Source organism: Channa argus, chromosome 3 (genome assembly GCF_033026475.1).
Source record: "Channa argus isolate prfri chromosome 3, Channa argus male v1.0, whole genome shotgun sequence".
In the NCBI taxonomy this organism is placed as follows: domain Eukaryota; kingdom Metazoa; phylum Chordata; class Actinopteri; order Anabantiformes; family Channidae; genus Channa; species Channa argus.
In genome coordinates, this window is record NC_090199.1 from 2,321,662 (window position 1) to 2,344,660 (window position 22,999).

The 22,999-nt window shown below is 41.2% G+C and overlaps 1 protein-coding gene across 3 annotated transcripts in view; it reads right to left on the reverse strand.

The window, feature by feature from the left end:
- The window catches only part of usp34 (ubiquitin specific peptidase 34), a 52,673-nt gene extending 30,866 nt beyond the window's left edge, over nt 1-21,807 (reverse strand). For 2 of the 3 annotated variants that reach the window (XM_067499425.1, XM_067499424.1), the window contains exons 1-14: nt 21,449-21,806; nt 15,701-15,791; nt 12,307-12,895; nt 10,720-10,770; nt 9,083-9,232; nt 8,312-8,379; nt 4,905-5,097; nt 4,007-4,068; nt 3,299-3,380; nt 3,075-3,167; nt 2,621-2,746; nt 2,419-2,548; nt 1,302-1,432; nt 38-765 (exon numbers count right to left, since the gene is read on the reverse strand). In XM_067499425.1, coding sequence (XP_067355526.1) covers nt 38-765; nt 1,302-1,432; nt 2,419-2,548; nt 2,621-2,746; nt 3,075-3,167; nt 3,299-3,380; nt 4,007-4,068; nt 4,905-5,097; nt 8,312-8,379; nt 9,083-9,232; nt 10,720-10,770; nt 12,307-12,895; nt 15,701-15,791; nt 21,449-21,491 — 2,537 coding nt within the window. In that variant the 5' untranslated portion in view covers nt 21,492-21,806. Of the gene's footprint in view, nt 1-37; nt 766-1,301; nt 1,433-2,418; nt 2,549-2,620; nt 2,747-3,074; nt 3,168-3,298; nt 3,381-4,006; nt 4,069-4,904; nt 5,098-8,311; nt 8,380-9,082; nt 9,233-10,719; nt 10,771-12,306; nt 12,896-15,700; nt 15,792-21,448 lie in introns of all 3 variants that reach the window. The other variant, XM_067499426.1, reaches the window with a different exon arrangement.
- Between the last annotated feature and the right edge of the window lie 1,192 nt (nt 21,808-22,999).

A 22,999-nucleotide genomic window follows, 5' to 3' on the forward strand; every position in this document is an offset into this window, starting at 1 on the left:
GTTAGGCAACTGACAGGAACAGTAATATCAGCCTCACCCTTCGTGATGATGATGGTGGTGGTGATGATGATGGTGGTGGTGGTGGTGCTGTGGGCCAATGAAGCGCCGACAGTTAAAAAGTTCACTGCCAATGGCTTCTCCTAGAAAATCCCCAGGCCGTGGCAAACAGGGAGGTTCCTGAGGCCCCTGGACCATCTGTGAGGGGTCAATGTCTGATGGCTGCTCCTGTGGCTCCGTGCCCTCAGGTCGAGCAGACGACGATGTAGAACAAGCATCCAAAATCCTCATACGGCCTTCTAAAGACGACGCTGCTGTGATCATGACAGAAGAAGTCTCTGGGCTAAAGGGGAGAACCTTGGATTTGGCCCCAACCCCCGAACCACTGGGCCCCGCCCCCTGGTTTGACCCGTCACCAAGCGCCTCCCCTGCCTTCCTCTTCCTCGACTCTGTCTGCTCCCGGGCCTCCTTCGGCTGACCGCCTTCAGCGGCCGACCGGTTCCCCTCATCGTCCTCCTCCTCGTCCTCATCCTCCTCATCATCTTCATCGTCTTCCTCTTCATCCTCTTCCTCCTCCTCCTTTAAGGCCTCGCTGTCGACCATGTCGTCAGAGTGCATCTCGCTGCCGGGGCTTCCAGCTGATTGACTGGCTCGGCTGGAGGCGGCTTCATTGCTGGAAGCTTCGCTCCTGCCACTGCTGCTTCCCGGTCCGCTGCTGCCTTCTTCCACGCTGTTAGCCGTCTCATCTGAGCTGCCCTGCATTGACTCCTAACAACCAAGAGACACATACTAAAATCAGCATACACTGCACAATTGCATCAAATGGAAGCATCCTGGCTGTCCCCTACCTCATCTTAAACATTTCCCTTAAATCTGGGGTCTTTTCTGCTGTCGCTAGACTTTCCAACAGCTCCCAAAACTCTCTGGACAGACCTACATAACAACTGTGTCCGTCCATAAACGGACCTTCGTTTTGGGTTTGCACACCCTCAACATCCACAGTTGGACCCACCTACTTTCATATTAGATCCATGGCTGACTGCTCTGCTTGGTCCCAGTAAGCATCCACAAGGACGCCAAGGGCAGGAGCTAAAACTGAATAAGTGCTGCATAAAGGCCTATTGAGAATAATAAAATGTTTCTATAATGTAAACTATATTAGCAAAGCTCTAGAATGGAAAAACTAATTATTCTCAGAGGTCACTCACATTTAAAGGACTCTTTTTTTAAATCCCACATGCTACAACATTTTGTTAGTTTATTTAACTTCATTGTGTGTAACCTTTTAGATTTTATGTGTATACCTCCGTGTCGGACAGCCTTTGCTGGCTCCTGTTGCTGCCCGTCATCATCTGATCGTCCATCTCCATGTCACTGCCGCCGCTGTGCTGAGTGTCGCTGTTGTCACTGCTATCTGGACTTGCAGCTGGAGAACCTGAGACCAGACACGATAACAGACTGAGAACACATTTTATATAGATATTTATAAAATTTTAAATCCACCAAAGTGATCGAGATGTTCCTGCCATCATCAACCATACAGTTTGACAGTGAAACTGAGGATTCTAGTGGGTGAAAACAGCAACATGTCACTTTATGTTTGGTTGAATTTCACCAACCTGTTCCTTTTAAAACCCTTTAAATTATTTTATCTTGTAAACTTTATGGTGTATTTGGTGCTCTCATACTGACGGAAACATAGACAGAGAAAAAAAAAAAAAAACAAGACTGCAGTGACACAATAAAAAAAGTTGAAGAAACCTCAACTTTATGCAAATATGCAGTGAGAGTTTAGCGACGGACAAGTGACAGCCAGACAGAAGCACCTGGACTCATGTGGAAACCAAAGCAAAGAATGTCTTTACTGCCTGACAGGGGTTGTAACTTAGTTGGTTACATCCACAGACCACAGGGTCAGTGGTTTGATTCCTGGTCCCTCCTGGCCACATGTGTAAAACACTGAACCCCAAGTTGCTCCTGGGGGGTCAGGTGAGCACCTTGCATGGCAGCCACTGCCTTCAGAGTGTGGATTTGTGTGTGAATGGGTGAATGAGAAGTGATATTGTAAACACCAAAGCGCTATTTAAAAATTACTTTACTCATTACTTGCTAGGTGTGTAATGAGAAGAGGAAAAAAATAGTAATTTTAAAAACACAAGCATTGTTGCCGTGTCTGCCAGTGACAACTGTCCAGTCATAACATAACACTTAAATAAATAGCACCAGAACAACTGCTTTGCAGCGACGTGTCGATGGTAGTGGGAATGTAAAATTCCAAGAGTACGCCGAGATTCACCACTGCCATCGACACTCAACATCCAAAAAGGTCATTTTTAAACTAGGTCACATTTTTATACAGCACACCTTCAGTCTGCCAACCCAGGCTCTCTCAAAATATGTAGCCCCCCAAGCCAGACTGACCTTTCTTGTTGCCCATGGGGATGTTGGTGTTAAGCAGAGAGGCAAAGGAGCTCTGTTTGGAGAGCTGGGCCTTTGCTGCCAGGGCGTTGTTCCACAGAGCCTTGATCAGCATGGAGGCCAGGTACAAGGTCTGAGGAGGAGGCGAGATACATGAGTGTTTATCAAAGAAAATCAACAGTCATTTTTCTGTGATTGGTTGTACCTGCTCTGTGTGGGCACTGGGGTGAAGGCCTGACACCAGGTTGAGGACGTGTCGGAGAGGCACTGGGTCCAGGTTTTTGATGAGAGAAGGAAAAAGGTCGTGGATGTAGCGGCTACAATGTTTAAGCTAAAACACACACACACACACACAAAAAAAAGCAACTTAATATGAGAGGAGTTTGCATATGTTCTTTGTCTTTTAATAAAAGGTCTGATACTACCAATTCCTATATATTGGTATTTACATAAATTTACGTTTCTACACATTATGTGCATATAAACCAAGTGAAGTCTTGAATCTCTTATGACCCATGAAAGCCCATGTTGCCATTTTCATCTTTAAAATAAAATTATTGATGTAATGATAAATGCTGCAAACTGCCTGGTGTAGTTTCACAGATAATAGGTAAACTGGCCAAAATCCAGCTGTCAGGTTCAAATCTGGCACATCTTACCTGAGCTGCAGCCCAAATACAGTCAACATGCTGCGTGCTGAGTCGACCCTCTGCGGCCAAGAAATTCAGGATCACTTGGCACTGCTTAATGATCTGGAACACACACACACTTCATGTAAACTGAAGAGTGACTTTGTATTCCAAGTCACAATAATAAGAGAATAGAACACGACAATCAGTTAAACTTTATTAAAATGAGGCGTCTTGTACACAAAAGGTTTCACCTCAATGTGCAAATTTGGTCCAAAAATGTGCTCCACCACATTGTTGTGGATCAGCCAGTCAGCTAGTTCCTTTGCTATGGACCTGGGAACATGAAGCAGAATCAGAAATAGATGTTCACTGAGTGAAGGGAGAGGACAGCAGGAGCTCAACATGTTTAGCTCAACACCTCAAGCGACTCTCATTGTAAGCAGGATAGGACACAAAACATCACCCTCCTTATTCTTCTGATCCATTTCTACCCCTGTCAAGGTAATGCTGGCCAGTTACACTACTACATGCGCTGGCTTGTGCTTTGCCTTGGACCTCCAACTGTGGAGTCGATGGACGACACAGTGACGCCCATGGGAAAAACTTCATCCTCAACAAATCTAAGAAGGGGTGATAACATTACCCAGAGGAGTTGAGCAAGACATTACAAATACCTGCCAGCTCCCTGTTAAAAAGTCCAAATGTCTGATTAAGCCCAAATCTACATAGAGCACCTCACTGTGCAGTGATTTTACGGCGGCTGAGTGGCAGTGCTGAAGATGTTTCTATCAAGCAAAGGATGTAAATCTGATGTGAAAAAAGAAAAAAAAACCCAAAACAATACTGTAATAATAGATGTTAATAAAATGCTGTCAATTAATAAAAGCAAGATCAATTACATTTATTTATCTTTTGGCTTCCATTGTCTCCAGGCATGTGATTGCTTCTAATTAACTTACGTTTCTGTGTCAGACACCAGTGACTCGTTGTTGCACACATCGTTGAAGGTGTGAAGCTGGTTCTGAGGAAACACACACACATACGTTCCATGACATGTGAGGAAAGGAAACACCACTGGGTTATTTTTAATTAAAAATCAAAGAAAACTGTTGGGTCTTGCTACAGTTCCCCGCTGGGATGATTTGGGTCTTAAAAGCCCTGACGCAGTTCAAGAATGGATTTTCTGCTAAGCCATACAGTTATGACAAGAAGTTACACAGAGATGATGAATTCATAATAACTATTACAGTTAAAAAAAAAAAAACAGCTTTGAATTGATTAAGACTGTGGGAGGTTGAGGCCCTTAAGGCCTATAATTTAACTGGACACATGTTTACAACATGTTTCTTGAGCAGCTGTAAGTCCTAACCTCTGCACAAGAGGCTGTGTGTGACTCAGAGTTGACATGTGGGGTGCAAAGATGTGGCCAAGCAGGGAATACGATCATAATACGGGTTGAAACCCAAAGAGAAGTATATCAGAGATATTCAAAGTGGTTGTTTCAAGTGGTACTAAAACTGTTTTTATTGTTCCCAGGTTAACTGTCCACCTTATACTAAATGTTGCATTGCTGATGTCCAATTATTACCACAAAGCATAGTACAAATTCTACTGGGACTAAAATCTGCTAGTGCAAAGCTTAACCTGTTCAATGTCCAGCATACAAAGTGTTACGTCATCCAGATGGTGCTGAGATGTTCCACTCATTTATACAGGCAGCAGTTTATTAGGTTACACTAGTACCGAGAGACTCTTTGAATAATAATGCAGCATGTTTGTTGTACTTTTATCTTATTTTGAACCTGTATCGGTTTGAAATACAAATACAAGTACAGTGTAGTTTCCTGTTAGACTCACCGTGATTTGGCTGAGTCCAGCCAGCCTCATGGTGAGCGTGGGGGACATGAAGTACTTGAAGGCGAGGTCCAGGCTCTCTTTGTCGAAGCACAGTGCGCTGTCAAGTGGCTCCTTCACCGTGCTCCACATCAGGTCGGCCATGTTACGTGCCGCACTCTGCCGCAGCTCCTGGTCCGACAGCTTACACAAGTACCTGCATGCAGGGTACAAAATGTAGGCAGGTCAGTCGTTACAGGAAATCTGTGCGGACAATTCTGAATTTTCAGAACACACTGAAATAACCATTCATACAATGTGGAGTGATCTTGGCTGGACACCCACTGCTATGAGAAGCTACAGTACAAAATCTTCTCCATTTATAGACAGTATGTGACAGTGGACTGATGAATAGCCGATTCCTCTGTAACCATTTCCAGCTACATGCAATATAACAAGTCTTGATCAAAGGTCTCCTGGGATGTATTTTTTGTGAGGCCTGGCTCACGTCAGCTGATGCTGCTTGTGATTAGGACACCGACACAGTTTGAGAGTTTTTATATGTCAAAGTAGCTCTAAACTACACCTTCATTCTTGTTTCTTAATTGGACCTCAGGTTCGCTAACGCCCGACCACAGTTGATGCTGAGTGACATCAAAAGCTTTGTGTTGACATTACTTCACATTTCATGAACAATCAATGCAGAAAACCAGGAAACTGCAAACTGTGTCAAACTTAAACTAACAGCACCATCTCATTTTACATTTCAGTCCCAGAATTCAACTTTTCAAACATCTATAAGAGTTTGCTGGTATTACATTAGTATTTAATCACACTGTGTTTCCAGCCCTCTGTGGTCACCCACTGAGAGATTTGATCAACAGCAGAGTGCTGCTGAGTCACACGGTCTTTCCTCTGAAACTCGGACCTGATGTCATTTTCAGATATTTTCTGATGACCTCGAAGACTAACTATTCTTCTGCAGTGGTTTGTGTTTGCTGATCAAAAGCAGATTTAATATGTCTTAGTTTAACATTTACTCATTAGTTTAAGTAATTACCATTTGTTGTGCAGCCAGTTCAAGTTGTCTCTAGTAGATCATTCCCTTACCGTCAACCTGGTTTTTCTTTGTTTTGTTTTTTTAAATGGGGACAATACAACTAAGCATTGTTAGATCTAAGCAAACAATGGTTCACATATATGACATATAGCAAAGCTAATTTGCAGCCCGTTCCTGCTTTGACTTTTAGACAAAAACAGATAAATTAAATTTAAATAAAATAAAGAAAAATGTAAAGATTTTTCATTTTGCAAATCTAGATATTTCTGGGTTTGTCCATTGCACCGTCAGCCCTGATGTGAACCTGCACATACAAGGTGTAAGTTGTTTATTTTTTTGTCCTTTTGGTTTTTACGCCGGATGCAAAGCTGTTCATTCACATCGCTGTTGTTTCAGCTACTGTTTCAGCATTGTAGAAAAAACTCTGAGTTCTGATTGTGATTTTAAATCTAAAGGTATCGTGTTCCATAATTATTAGTCATTTCATTGGTTTCCTATTCATCACCTATACAGTTAGTTTGGTTGTATAATGACATTACAGGCTTGATAACTGATTTACAAGCCCGTCCCCAGATCATTATACTATAAAACATTTGGGTAGAGCATTAGAGAAACCTGATTTCTGCAGAGAGATGCCATGTTTCCAATAAGCTTTATTTTTTCATTTTGTAATTCATACAATTTAGTAATTGCATGGTTAGTAATGTGAAAGACATGCAATAATAGTGAGATTACTTTACTTACCAATTACTAGCATAACAGTAAATGCTGAATGCTAAAAATACAAAAATTCAGTTGAGACATTTCCTTCTTGAAACCGATCAAAATACCTAGAAAAATCAGTTTTTGTGGCTAAAATGATATGTGAATTAAGAGAGCTGACACTGAATAAGAACAGGGCAAGAAAAAAAAAAGAAAAGAATATACATAGTCTTAATCTCTTTTTTACTTTCAGCAACAAAGGTTCCTCTTTAAAAAAAATATTCCGTTTATCTTATTAAACTTGACTGTTCTAACTTTATTGTTAGGGGGGTTAATTATACAATTAAACAGTTTGCTTTTATAAAAGTAATTTTCTTATTCAGCCAATGTGAGTCCCTGCTAAAGACAGAAGAGTCAGTGCAGCTGCCGAGTATCAGCCAGCCTGGCTGTGTCACGTGACCAGCTCTGCCTCCTCCAGGGTCATGTGAGGGGAGGCTAACTGGAGGCCTGGCAACTGTTGCCATGGTGACAGAAGCTCTTCCTAGCAACTAACGTGTGGCACTTTGGTATTTAGGGGAAGCGAGCTGGAGCGAGAAAGCTGCACTGACTGACTGAGCGAGAGACAGACACTTATCCATTACATCCAACAGGAAGACAAGTAGAAAATTGCAATATTCACAGTTTTAAAAACCATTTGAATGTGCAATAAGTCAGACTTCATTTCCCATCTTAGTTATTAAGCAGATCAGAGCTACACATTATTTTTATAATTATTATTAATACATTTATGAGGGACCCTGTTGCACCCCCTGCTCTGGGTGCAGGAGCAAGAACGAAAACCATCTCATGTAGTGAGATGAGTTTTGTTGTACTAGCTCCGGGTAATTTACGGCTGCAGTCGCTGGGCAGGCAGACACAACACACAGGGGACAATAGGTAGACAGGTGCAATTATGTAAACACAAAAGCATTTTGTAGAACACAGAAAACTAGATTGAGTCATGCATTCATTGTATAAAATGAATTCAACACATGCACACAAACTTCGCCCTTCTCCTTCCCAAGTCATCGCCAGTTTTTAAGTTTTACGTACAGTCAGACACAGACTGCACTGCGTGTCTAAAAATGTCTTTGACTGGCTGAGTCAAAAGGTCACCACCAACACTAAGCAGCGGCTACATTTGTTGTGGTCTGATCTGGGCTGAGAGATTGTTAAAAGCTGTGCAGACGGCTGAAGGGAGGATAGATGAGCTCAAAGGCTGCAGACGCACGGCCTTTGCACACCTGATGGATAGATGTGCTTGCTGTAACCATTCCTCATGTTGTACTGCATAATACAGACAGCGCTTCCTGTGAATTAGTCCAGCCTCATTATTGTCCCTTCAAACTAGAACACTGTAACTGCAGCACAAAGTGCTGCCTCCAAAATGATCACACATTTTAATTAAAACCCCTCTAAAACAGTTATACATTATAACCTCCAGCAAGGAGGATTTGTCACAGGAGACAATAAGTGGACCAAAATTATATTTTTTCCAGGAAGGGACCACATTATAAAGTCTAGGAGAATACAGGACAGAATTTAGAAATGGAGCTAACCAGTATGTAGCTTAAGGCTTTTTACGCAAACCGCATTGTCTGCAAAACTCTGACACCTGGAATAAACTCACCGTATTACATAGGTGCGGAATGGGATGATGTGCTGCATGACTGCAGGAATGTGCAACCATATTCGGATCTGTGGGGAGAATCCAACATGCAATTAAAATCACAATAACTACTGCATGGATCTCAGAGTACAGTAGGTATGAGTCCTAAAACCTGGAGATCAGTTAACATTTGCACTTCTGGTTCCCTAGTCCATGAGTCGGGTTTTTGCTAGAATTGTTCAAATAGTTGAGCTTGATTTCACATTTTATTCAACAACATAAAGTTCATCAGTTAATGTCCTGCTGGCATTAATTTTGAGCCTTAAAATGGTGGTTGCCAACAGGTTACTAAATGAGACTGCAGAGGCTGTTTGGAACATTAAATCTACTCACTAATCCGTCTTTACAGCCTCATTCAGGTTATTACTCGTGATCACTAGCTACATCAGGTCACTATAAGAGGAAAGCTTTTGGAGAGGAGGCCGGTGCGTTAAAGGAAATTACAAATCTAATTTAAAATGACGACGTTAGAGCTCATTTAGAGCCCAACAATAACTTTCTTCTTTTGGCTGTAAAAAGCGTCAAAGATTTATTTGTGAAGATTATCTTGCTACTCAAATGTGCAAGTATCATAAATTGCCAACTAAAAAAATTCCATTAACCTTTTTTTATTTTTTTAAATGGAACCAGGATAACGATATAAGATTTATTAATAGTATCATCTTGAGCTTTGCTTTATATGCAAATTATCTAAGTGAGACTCAGAAAAGTCGGTTTGGCTGGTGGACTCACGTTGGACACAATGGTGATGAAGGCATGTGCAATGGGGAAGGGGAGGGTCTCTGGAGTGCCCAACTCGAAGCACTCCTTCATAAGAGAGAGGCCATGCTTCCCGCAGAACAGACAGACATAACGCAGCAGATGGAGAGGCACCTCCACATCCTGCATAGTGAAGAGAAACAACATCAGGTGCACAAGTACATGCCTAAAAAGTATCCCACTACAAGTGAGTACCACTCCAAACCAGAGACATTAAGCACATGCTCTAAACTCAAAAGGACAGAACCACTTCAAAACCTTGATTTCTGATTATTTCCTGAAAAAAAAAAAAAAAAAGGGCAGTTTTATATAGAAACTGACCTTTTGTGAGTCACTCTAAAAATAAATGTTGGCTACACACCGCATAAATTAAACTTTTAAACAAAAGAAAATACTGCAAAAAAAACTGCACTGTAATAATGTGGGCGTTGACAAAACAATCAAAGAGGGAAGGAAGTGTGGACAATATTTACTGTCCCCAAATTAAAAAAAAAAAAAGAACAACCACACTAACAATCAACAGATGAAGGAAACTATGATCAAATCCTTCTACATGAAACTAAGCCATAAGTGAACACATGAAAACTAGTGACTCATGCCTTTTATTTGGTCCGTCGTCTTCTGCATCTTATTTGTGGACCTACACTGATCACTGAGGAAACACAATGCCTCCTTTGTGCTGACATGTCTTTTTCACAATAGCTAATAATATAAGGCTTTGTCTCAGTTTTACCTCGAGCATAATCCCAACATGGAGGCTTGTTGTTTTTTATTCTATGTGGAGACATTTGGTCTACTGGTCTCAAGGGGACAGGACAAAATAAAGTCCAGCAGAGACATAATGGATGCAACATAAACCCTCAGTTTATATTTTAATAGTCAGTAGCTGGACATGAGGTTTCTGAGGTCAGATCTGATCTGCTAACCTCACATCAGTAGACAAAAGGAATTTCACTGTAAGAGAAATGCAAAGCAGATTTCACACCATTACAACTTCAATTTTCTTCTCTGCTCATCGCAGAAAAACAACACATTAAACTGACTGAATGTCCTGCTACAGCTCGCTTGACTCACAAATCCTGCTTAATCCTGCTCAAACTGATTTCCACAGCTCTGTAACATCAGACAGCAACAACAAAAACAAACCAAAAAAAAAAAAGAGTGGAATAAACCAGGTCCAGTTTGAAAAGACATGACCAATAATCTGAGTCTCTTCAGTGGTGACATGACACGTCAGCTATGTACGGGCCCCTGATGTCCCCGTGTCTTAGAACACTTCCCAACATGCCCTAAGGCCTAGATCTCGTTTGCATCAGCCCCACAGCCATCAGATTTTCAGCTTGTTCGTGCAGTAAAAAAAAAAAAAAAAGTAAAAAATTATAAAACACACATTTTATGATGGACTAAATAACACACTACACGACTAACACAAGAACAAGAAATAAAGTTCCCTCTTAAAGCAATAACAAGAGAATATTTCTGCACTTAATTGTTGCCAGGAACAGTAATTGGTCTGCATTGTTGTACTCGACTGGCTGGATGCAATTAAGTAAGTGTAGCACTGCAACAAAATTCCCTGTGTGAAATGATGATTGAGTAGATAATCTTACATTCATGTCACAGAAGGAACCGAGGATGTTGCTTTCATGAGCAGATATGTCCTGAAAGAAAGAAAAGATAACAGGACAATAGCAGGACAAGACAAGAAATGTGTTTTGTCTAAAAACAGAATAAATATAAGGCGGGTTTGAAAGCAGACTACTGTTTAGTTACTGAATAATGAGATTTCTCAATTACCGACCACTGTTCACATTCAAAGGGAGCTTGAGCAGAGAACAATGTGTTTTTAGCAGAACAGGTTCAATGCATCAGTGTGTTTACAGCAGAGTCTCAGAGTCCAAATACAGAAGCACATCTGCCACTTAGATCTGTCTATGGGAGCCTGTCAATCAAACAGCATGTTGATTACTTTTTAAAAGACACATTTTCCAAAGGATTCCTTAATGTAACGGTTTGACATTTAGGGAAATAGTGTTTTTTTGCGTTTTCTGAGGGTTAGGTGGGAAAATCAATCCCTCTCTCAGCTGCTGTTTAGCCTCGCTTAGCATGAAGACTAGAAGCAGAGTGAAACTGTTTAAATTATTGATTCCTACGCGGATGCCTGATCAATCTTCTGTGTCAGGAACAAAAGTAGGTCTACACAGGTTTTCAGTGTCAAAGCAGCTGAGAAATATGTATTATAAAACAAACATATGAGAAATATAAATATCTGATAAAGTTGTATAAAAAAGGAAACTTTAAAGCATGAAGCTGTATCCTAATTTTAACTCTCTATTATGTATATAACGTGAATTAAGGGTTGGCTATTACAGAAAATTCGATTAATTCCACATTTCTGTCTTTGAATGATGTGAAAAATGCCTCAATCCAAAAACCAAATTCGAGAGTATAACTGCTGTCAGTCAAACAGCACCTGCTGCAGCACCAGCAGTTCTCTGGAGTTGAGACGTCTTTGTTTCCTTAAAGACACTTGGACGCTCGTTGGCTCTGTTGGTCAACGAGCCAGAGCAATGGTGGTTGGAGTAGGTGAAGACAATGTTTGAGGAAGGTCATGTTACCACTTGATGTAGAAATGTCAGACATCCCATCTCCTCTGTCTTTTCTTGAAGTGCAGGCTGAACTGCTGCTTTCAGAAATGGTACCCAGTACAGGTCACCTGTGTTTCACAGTCATTCACAGCCCAGTATACAGTTTCTATGGTTGGGCGTTACTCTTATCAACATAGCACATGTTGCCCTGCTTTCTGTGGAACAGCATGTAGTTTTAATATATCATTTTAGAAATTTGTTGTCTGGTCCATACATTTAAGTTTTGGATAAAACAAGCCTCCCCAACTTCTACTGGGCTTGGACAATACACTGCACAGCTGGGGAGGGGAACGGGCTGTTGTGGGTTCAGTGTCTTGCTCAGAGACACTTCGACATATAGCCGTAAACGGAGATTGAATCACTCACTCTGTGGTCAACGACATTTACCAACTGACCTACAGCTGCCCCCCCTTTTTTTGGCCCAAATATTTATTCCTTCTTAAAATGTCCCTCTGTTTACCGTTTAATAGTGAAATTGACAGATTTCTCATGATTTATGTTAGAATTATTTTGCGAGCGTGTGTGTGTAGGGGGGGGGCTGGGACTCACCTCTATGGTGGGGTGTGTATTGTGTTTGTAGGCCGTGTAAAGGGGAAACTGGATCTGGAAGATCTTGGCAGCACACAGCAGTAGTTTCTCCCTCTCCTCTGTGCTCCAGGAACTAAATGAGTCCTGGTTGTCGCTGCTGCTGCTGCTGCTGCTGCTGTTGCTGCTGCTGGCCCCTACACCACCATCACTGCCTCCAGACACACTGCAGCTTTCCACAGGCCCCAGTGCTTCAACCTGCGCTTTACCATGCTGGTTGTCCCCCTGAGTCTGATCCTTGCTCTGGGTCTTTTCCTGGTTCAGGTCAGGGGTGTCAGCATCCTCTTCTGCAGAGTCTCTCTCCACATTCACATGTTCGTCCTCCCCAGGTGAAGACGGCTGGGGGAGGGCCCCAGGTCCAGACTCTCCTTCGCTCCATTCAGATCCCACCCCATCAGTCCCAGATATGCCAGCTTTATGGGTGTGGTCCTGGACACTGCAGAGGCAGTCTCTCAGGCTACTTATCTGGGCGATGACCAGGTTAATGAGGGCGTAGACCAGCTGGTTGAAGACCTCAAGGTGCTTGTACTCCTTGAAGCAGCAGAGACATTGCCTGGAGACACAATGAGAAAAAAACATGAAGGCAGGGGATTGTTCTTCAACCTGCTGCATCAGGACCAAACTAAAAAGTCAGGTCCAAATGACTACAACTGAGTATTTTCTTTAATAATTGATTGCAGTGATCTAAAACAATAAATAAAAATCAGGGGAATGTTTGCACTAAAAATCCAGAAGACATTCCCCTAATTCAATACACACATCCACAGTCTATGATACACACAGACTTCATTCAAGCTTTTTTCCCTTTGAAAGTAAATAACTGAAAATAAATCCATATGGTTCAGCTGCCTGCTCAGGTACCACAGTTAAGCTGATGATAAAGGGGAACAGCGGTACACCACTTGTCAGATTTGTGAGATCTGTACATTAAGCAAACTTAACACGACATTTTGAAAACATTGACTTGAAAAAATGAAGTCATTTGATGTCAATCCAAGGTGACGTACTAAAAAGATCAGTCAGGGGAAAAACACCTAGAAAGCAAAGTACTGCAAGAGGAAGAGTGGAGAAATTGTTTTATTAATTTTTTTGAGAGCACTGGAAGTTGCTGAAGAGTCTTGAATATTGATTGAGGCTGCAGAGCAGGCGGAGTTTGGCAACTTGATCCACCATCATGGGACCACGGCGCTTAAGAGCTTTGCTTGGGATCTTTTGCTGTGTGGTGTAGAGACCACCAGATCCTGTTCACGGGCAGAGTGGGCCAGAGGGAGTTGTGAGGGGTCAATCGCTTAAGATCCTAAGTTGATGCTGTTGTGTGTCATTTTAATCCACTCTGTCAAATGCCCCCGCCCCCCACAAAAGAGGTACTTTGTTGATAGTTCCTTCCTGGTGACTAAGCCAGTGTATTACACGACCTTTTCCTCTTCAGCCGTTTCAGACGTGTCATTGCAATGCAAATATCACGTACTAATCCACTGACTCAACTTTAATGATTCAAAGTGCAGAAATGTCACTGACACATTGGTATTTATTAAAAAAACACATTAAGATGAGGATATAAGAACCTGGAGATGTAAAATGGGGACCAATGATCTAATACCAATTTGAAAATCTGTGTTTTATTCACATCAACTTGAACATAAACGCAAAGCAGTTGATCTACAGGAATGAGAAGATGTCTCTAGAAGCCCACTGTTTCACTTCCTGAAAAGTGGTTTCAGGCCTGACACATCCTCCAAGACCACAACTAAATAGCTTTCTTTTAACTGAATGTTTGCTGATTAGCTTCTGTTCTTTATCAAATCCTGTGTCTGTAATAAAAGTGCTTATTGTTCTCAGAGAACAAACGTTGTCTTATTGATCTTCAGCCCTGGTCACTTTTGGTCTGGCTGATCCTACTTTGGATTAAACTTCCATAAAGTGTGTCAAAGACTTAGAAACCTTCAGTCCAGGCATCGTGTGAAGCTGAAGAAAAACCCTCTTTGGATAACAATTGAACTTCTGGCACTTTGACTTGGTTCTGGTGTTGTTTCTTACTATCACAAAGCTTCTTAGTCAGCAATTTTCTGCCGGAAACTAAAGGCACAGTCATACTTATAACAGCATTGAAATTATTCACACATTATTGACAGATGACTGCAAGTTAACTGAACGAGCCTCTGGTGAGTCGATCAAATCAAACTGTGTGACAACTGAACAGGAGCTTTCACGGAAAAAAGTCAAGGAGATCTGTGCTTTTGTACCAACTTACAGCCTTTCGGACTCTAATGTATTTTTGTATATGTGTAAGATTATTAATGCAGCAAGTTTAAAACTTTGTTATACCAGAAAGAAAACACTGTGTACACTGATGTTTTGCCACGTGTCAGTGTTCCTTACGTGCATTAGGACTTGTCACTGCCAATCTTTTATGTTGGATAATAATGGAAAAACTACACAAACACAATGCAGTAGACACAGGGGAAGACTGCTTCTTGGCAGTTTGGGCGAATGAGTCAGCAGATCTGAGGTCGGTGTCCTGAAGTGTCCTTGAAACACCAAACCTAAAATATTCCAGCCATGTGAATGAAAACAGACACCAAATAAAATGAGATTCATCCTATCATCTGATGGTCTGGACTGATTGTACAAGCTGTACACATCTGGTAATTTAACATTCAACATTTCACTGGCTTGTTTCGCAAAAAAGGATTTTGTGAATACTTTGCAGCACCCATCAAAGACAGACATTGGGTGGCAGAGCACCAAACTCTGGCGCTAACAAATGAGCCAGACTCATTAACCGATTTTCACCACGTTAGAAAAACTTCAGTCCATTTTGGTGGACCAAAGAACCCAACTACTAAAAAAGAACTATGCCCGTGCAGCATCTTGGCTGATGATGGGTCTGTGTGCAGTGCTACCAACAAGTCTGCTGTTTTTTTCTCTCTTCCACTTTACTCCTGAGGACACACACCCTCTGTTTATACCAAAAACATTTAATCAGGGATTAAGTCAGTGTTCAGTTAATTAAACTGTGTAAACTACAACTGTGAAGCTCATCAGGGTCATTTTATTTGCAACGCACCTTTTGTTTAATTGGGACAAAACATGTTTAGAAATGTGTAACATGCTGAGTTAAAACACTCAGAATTGTGGCACTATTCTACAGACTGACTTTCAACAGCAACAACTGTAGTTGTGACTTGAAAAAGTTTGCATTCTTTAGTTAGAACCAGGGAGGGAAGAACTGCAGCTGCCAATTACAGTTGGGAAAACTTTCGAAAACAGAGGATCAAGAGAAGCAAAGCCATAAACTAGGTTTTGCTTATCCCTGATATGTAAACCACTGTCAGACTGCAGAGAAAGCAGGACTGACCTCTGAGTCCAGGAGCTGATGTAGCCCAGCACTCGCAGGGCATGTTCCTTCTTCAGCTGGAAGCTGCCTTCACTGCCATCTGCATCTGATACTGAAGAGAAACAAGACAAAGGACAACATGAGGACACGTCCCAGAAAAATGTTACCGTAACATTTTATTCTCTAATTATCAAAAAGAACACAAAGAATGTTTAAAGGCACAGCAGCTTTTGCTTAATGAACAGGAAAACAAGCATTGAGGCAATATTTCAAAATGAATGAACAATGGCTGCAGTTCTAGAAATGGTCCCAAAAAAAGTTCCAAAGTTGCTCAAATTCCAACACAAAGGTCCTTCGGTGTTTGATTGTGACACATGGGACAGAAGTAAACAGCTGAGTGGGTGGTCCTCTGTACCTACAACTCACAGGATGGTATCTGGGATGAATATTTCCTTCTTGTCATAAGTGCAGCTGTGAGTTGTCAGAATCCACAGAATCCGTTTGAGGGGCATTCGGCGACAGTACCGATCATCCATGTTTCCTGAACGCAAAGAGCCCAGTAGCCTACGCGGTCAACGGTGGGAGTTTTCTTTTTTAACATCAAGGACCACAATGGAAGTAAGTCTTTGACTTCTCAATGTTATTTTGTCAAATAAACCTAAAGCAAGATAACGCAAGCATGAACTGAGGCTTAATCAACTGTTTGGTACATTCTTAAAAAAAATTAAATAATAAAAGTAGAAACAGAAAAAAAAAAATCACCAATTGGTTCCCAAGATTTGTCAATGTTTTTTTCCTGTGTTTCTAGTGTCAAATAGAGAAAAAAAATCTATATAGAATTATCAACAGAAAATACAGACATTTACTGGAGCACTGACACATCAGTGCCAAAAGGCCTGTATCAGAGGAGATGTCACTTGGAAGTTACCCAGTACAAAGAGACTAAACCACTGTTATTGCTTTGCCCTTTAAACATCTGATATGGATTTGGGAGCATGGCCAGAGAGAACACAGGAGCTTGCAACAACAGTATTAAAATAAGCCATCTTGGCCAAGCAGGCAGGACGTTTCCCACCGCTGAAACTATGCGGAAACATTTTCAGATCCATGTGAACAGAAACTGAGGTCAACTTCCACACTGTGGTGCTCTGAGATTGGAGTTGTCCTGAAATTGTGCAGACAGATGTCATTTGACTGCCATGATGACGACGATGTCATCTGGGTGGTGCTGATATCAAAGCCAGTTTATGGCTGCAGTTCGGCGTAGATATAAATAAAACTGGGCAGACACATTCACGGTGTGATCCCCCTCCTCAGCTCAGCAGTGACTTTAACATTCAGTCAGTGTGGAGGTGTTCGAATAAGAAGCTTCCAGTTGTGACACAATAATAAGCACAGTTCAACTAGCACGTGTTTTCGATACACATGGCTGTGTGTGGGGTGGAAAGACAGTAAATACATGTTTTTAGGTCTAATAATGACGTTAAAAAGGTTTTCTTTGATAGAGACGTATAAGACACTATGCTTACATTGTACAATCATTTACAATTATTGTCCCATTTCCATTGGCTGGGGTAGAAAAAGTTTGGAATTTGTCTTGTCCCTGTGCTTTGAATTTTTTTTCTTATATAAAGAAGTTGCTATATTTAACTGCATTTTTATAGTTTTGTTTAAAAAAACAAAAACAAAAAAAAAAAATGTCTGCCTACACAGACAAAATGTACTCTTGTTTATAAGGTCTCATATTGTGGTTCTCATCCAGCGTTGGTGCAAATGTCCTGATAATTTAATTATTAGTTCTGTCTTATAAAATTGAAATAAACATGCAACATGTTTGTAAAGTAAGAGCAGAACGTTCAACTTCCTTTTACTTTTATCATAATCAGAATTTGTGTTGGGTGTTTGCTTTGGAGGAATTTGGGGTACAAACCTGTTGCCATTGACTGGATCAGGGTCAAACAGAAAGTCCCATTTGATATTTAATTGAAAAATACCAACATCATACAACGTACTTTCAAGAAATAAAATGTAATTCTGAAACTCTCAGCAAGGCCTTAGGAGTTTATGATCACGCTGGCGTGATCAACTCGCATGACTAGTTTAATGGGAAACATCTTTTAATGTGGTGCATTATGATAAAATCAAAAATGTTCCACAACAGCTGCACAATCCTAAGAGTTAAAGTTTCGGATGTGAGACTTAACAGGATTTTAGAACTGAAACCATTAGTCAATTAGTCTATTAACAGAAAATTAATTTGCAAGGACTTTGATCCTTTATTGCCTAAATCATTTTGTAAGAAGAAATGTCTCCATCTCCTCTTCAAGCTTCTCAAATGTGATGATATGCTGTTATTCTGTTTACTACTAATACTAGAAATTGAATTTTGGGGTTTTGCACTGAATCATTTTGAAAGGAAGTATGAATTCCACCTGATGTGACAGTTCTCTTACATTTCATCTTCAGCTGTGTTTATACCAGGCTAATAAGGAGTGAAATATTTTAAGCAGAGATGATTGCTTATGGCTCCATCTTTAAAATCATATGGAAAGGTTCCAACTCTAGTTGTAGCTACTTTATACACATTTCTTTCATCTGCTTTCTATTTGTAGAAACTTTTGCCCCTCAAATAAATTCTAAAATTTTATCGTCTTAATGTGTAATATGCTTTTGTTACTTCCTTAACTTATTCGGGTGCTACATCCTGGCTCTTCACACCACCCTACTGTAAGTCTGAACTTTGACCACATTTCCTTCTGTGTGTTGCGGTTTCACTCGGCTCTGGGTTAACGTTTACTGTCAGCTCAAAGGGACGAGGCCTGATTTTGCTGTGTAGCTTTGACCTACTTCCAACAGTGGCTCGTTCGGCATCGAAACAGAAGGATCATTATTTTTACGTTTTTACTAACAGCACTAACAATGGCCTGTTCCAAGTATTCAAGAGTCCAGTGACTCAGCACAGACATGAAAGTGAAGCAACTACAAGGAACTCAGCCATTGTTTATTGTGTTTATTCTTGTGCATTTCCATGTGCTATATAACACAATGTTTTCACTGGAAAAGGCCTATTATTTATAGAGATGGGACTTTAATCATTACTTGAGGAATCAACTATTGTTTTGTCAAGGAAACTTGTTTCCATCTATTAGATTTGCGAGTGGTTTATGACACTATATACGGGTGGATAAAAATTTCATACAAAGAAGCTGTATCTAGTTATTATTTTCTTTAATGATTCATTTCTCAATTGTGTTTTGATCTTGAAAAGGTCCATAAAACTTAAAATTATTTGTTTTTGTCAAACCAACATTCAGAAACCCATAGATGCTTAATTTATACAGCTATAAAAACAGAAAAGCAACACACGCTTTCATTGTTGAAAACCAAGTGGATTAGACTAGTGTTGAGCCACCAGTTGAACACAGCTCCCTGCTGTAAAAGCAGGTTCAGTCTCTCACACTCATGCTGCTGCAGGAACTCTGAGGTCGCAGGTCACCTAGAGACGCAGCACATGGACCTGCCATTCTCGTAGACAGAGCTGTCACAGCTGACAGCACCCTGCTGTGGGACAAAGCTGGGTCCACATGGAAATTGTTTTCCCACTTTAGTGTGAAACTGGTGTGACTAGCTCGCATAGCTTCCTGACCTCCTGACCCCACCAACAACCAGAGATTAACCTCCAGCACCTATTTCACACGAACAGGTCAAGTGCAAACTGAAAGCATGTCATCAGACCAGCATCAGGAGTCTCCTGTATATTCTTGTGCTCAAATAAAAGCAAATACTTGCGACCAGGCCCCAAAACCTTGGGGGCTGGCTGTCATGGGAGCACACACCAAAATATGTTAGACAATAATTTGTGAGTGAAATTATTTTTGGTCATACAGTGTACAATGAGAAGGACATGTCTCACCAACAACAGGTGGCCACAACTCAATTTGAACTGTGACATAAGCATTTCAATGAGCCTACAATCACAACAGGCATGAATGAAGGCAGGAAACACACACTGCACGAGTCTGATGGAGCATTTAGATTTGCATGTTGTGATGGGAAACTGAAAACGTGAATGCATTCTATCCGCTGGCCTTCAGTAAAAGCGCAGCCCAGAAAGGACGTATACATTGCACAAGAACAGGGAGAAGGCTGGACAGACAATAAACTCCATTAATTCTGAAGCTTTTGTTTGCCCATAAAAGAAGTAAACATTGAAACAAAGCGTAGAAGGCAGTGGCACCGAGCCACGGACACGATGCCAATCCATACTGTTGCCAAGGAGGGATTCAGCTAAAGGATTTAAAAAAGGATGGACTCTAGACGCTGTCAGAAATATTTGATTTATATCCCACTTTTAGTCGACTCAGCTCACTCGCCTATCTGATGATGATCAGGATTTTTTTTTTTTTTTTACGCAGTCAAAGAGACTTACCACAAAAACACTGTGACCTTTGTTTGAATCTAAACACCCGTCTTTGGATTCACACAGCCCACATCAGTGGTCAACTAAGAGTTCACTTTCATTCTGTTGGCACCATTTTAAGTTTAAATGACATGAGTGAGCCCCTGTTGCCCACCGTGTTTGTTACAGTACATTCCTACAGAGCCTCCAGGAGGAGCGTTCACTTCTCTCACACACACACACACACACACACACAGGAGGCTGGCCACACACAAGCTAAATGATAAATCACAGCATAACAGCAGCTTTAAATGCTACTGTAAGACAAAAAGGCTTTGTTCAACGTCTTGCACATACCGTTTAAGTGCAGCACGGCCTGGTTAGCGAGCCGGAATTCTCGGCTAAGTTTTAGCAATAACGCCAGCCTCGTATTTACGTTTGCGGGCTCACGTTGACGCTTCGTTTGTGGGTGAAGTGAGGCGAAATTATGAACACTTTGGCCACTAAAGAGAGCAAGGTGTTAACCTAGTGAGTCCCCCCCAATAAAAAAATAAAAAATCGGTCTAAGGACATACACAAGCTACCGAGGATTAACGATGTGCCAACATATGCGCCTCGTTTCAGCCATTAATTTTCTGGGCTAGCTTAGTTGCCGAATAACGTTTATTACTCGCTAAAACAGACACTAATCTTGCCCCATCGTCGCGTCGGCAGATTTAAAAAGGGGCATAATATCGGCTGCTAGCAGGCCATTTTGAGACGTGGATGCGAGCATCCGCAAAACAATGGGTGGCAGCGTAGTGGACAGCTAGCGGACTGACCTGACAAACACATCAAACAAAGTCAGGCTGCTGCTGCTCGCTAGCTAAACTAAGCTAACTTAGCCAACTTCCGAGCCCGTCCAAACCAAGCCGCGGCGACAGCGGCATCCGTCTGAGATGCTCCCGTTCACCACGTCTACGTGTTTAAACGTGGGGCTTGTAGTGTCACAGACAGGCAATGCGATTTAAGGTGGATTCGGGCAGCTAGCTTGTGTGACTTCTAGCAGAAGTGTTTGACAGACAGGCCCAAAACGGACTGCCAATTTGGGAAGGAACGTAGCATTTGCATTCATAGCAAACCGACACAGCCGCGCAAGAATACACAGCTGTCACCGAGTGCAAAATGCTGGAACACATTGCCATCACTTCCACTGCTCCGTGGCTGCAAAGTCCAGACGGACAGACAAGCTACACAAGGATAAACACAAAGTTCTGCTTAGCCAGCCAGCTAGCTAACATACCCCATCAAGCCTTCAGTGGGCAGCGATGCTAACAGCAAGCAGCCACTTCAGCACCGGGTGCTGGAAATAAAACTAAATATTTACTTACTTTCGTTTAAAACCTCCACCAGCTCGGCGCAGTTTTCACACATTGTTCATGAAGAGGAAAACTGAGTGCACCCACTCAAATCATTGCCATGGAACTGTTGTTTGCTAGCAGTTGGTTGTTTTGAGGGGTGAGAGGAAAAAAAAAGGCCCAGCAGTGGGAGTGATTGGTGAAGGTTATTCCACTAAATGAAACCGGGGGAAACAACACGGTGTAAAACGGTACTCGCATCCAAGCGAAGCTGATATACGCGAAAAGTTAAGAGGCACTGGACGGTAGAAAGCGAGTCAGTCTCCAATCTGAACGTTACTTGAGAGAGTAGACACAGCAGCCATGTTGAAAAAGGAGGGGGGGGGGGCGATACAGCGTGTAGTGAGTTCGGGACTTTTCGTTACGTGTGTTTCGCTTGTTCGGGTTTCATTAATCTCGCGATATCTTTCAAATAAAGTAATGTTTACAACCTTTACTTATGATTTCAAGGGCAAATGCGATGTAATATATGAATATATAACTTCCAATTAAACCAGGCAAATTACAACGAAAATGCCAATGTTAATTAAAAAAGTAAATTTTAATCATAAACTATCTAAATCCACTAAATATTTTATTTTTATGTATATGAAGTAACATAAGGTACCTAATTCCATTGGTGCATTTAACCAAGTAACCTACTGTACCCAGATATTTACAGTGATACTGCATAAAGTAATAAAAAAAAAGCTCTACCTTTATGATGTTTACACATTAATTTACAATAATTATAATTACATTCGAAAACGTGACTAATTCAACACGAGTACTTGAAATTTTGTAAATAAAAAATGGTACATTTTAATACTTTAAGTATATTTTGATGCTATTGTTTTATTTTATTTTTACGTTTCCATTTTCTTTCACTTGTAATAGAGTATTGATTCTGATACTTGAAATAAGTAATAAATATAAAATACATACAGTCCAACATGTAATATCAGGCTACAAAATGCTGGCAGTACCAGCATTAACTTCATTGGTTTCATTGCTGGTATGCTTGTTTTTTTTGTACTTCATGGTTGAAAGTTTGTTTCATTGTATGTCGGAACTAGTCGATTGTGTCGCTGCCTGTCTTGGCCAGGACACTCTTGGAAAAGAGATTTTTAATCTAAAATAAAGGGGAAATAAAATAAGCGGCTGGACCCTATCAAGTCCAGATGGGTAACTCCTCAGAATTTATTACAGAAGAACCAGGCAAAGATCCCGTGGGACTTCCCGATGCGTAACCAGACATTGTGGTAGTAAAAAAGGAACAGAAGATGGCAGTGGTGATAGACACACAGCATAAACAGGAGCACTTAGGGCTGTGCCACCTACGGCTGATTCAGATTAGCATGGTAAACTTTGTGGTTGCATTTGCTCTGGTGTCTACTAGACACTAGAGAGGAAATGGGTTTAAAAATGTCCACCACTGTCAAAATAAATATAGACACCTGCTGTCTTGTATTCAAATACTTTTCATTCATCTCTTTTAAGATCATTTTTAAAGTTGCCAACAGGCCTACCTCCAACTTCAAACGC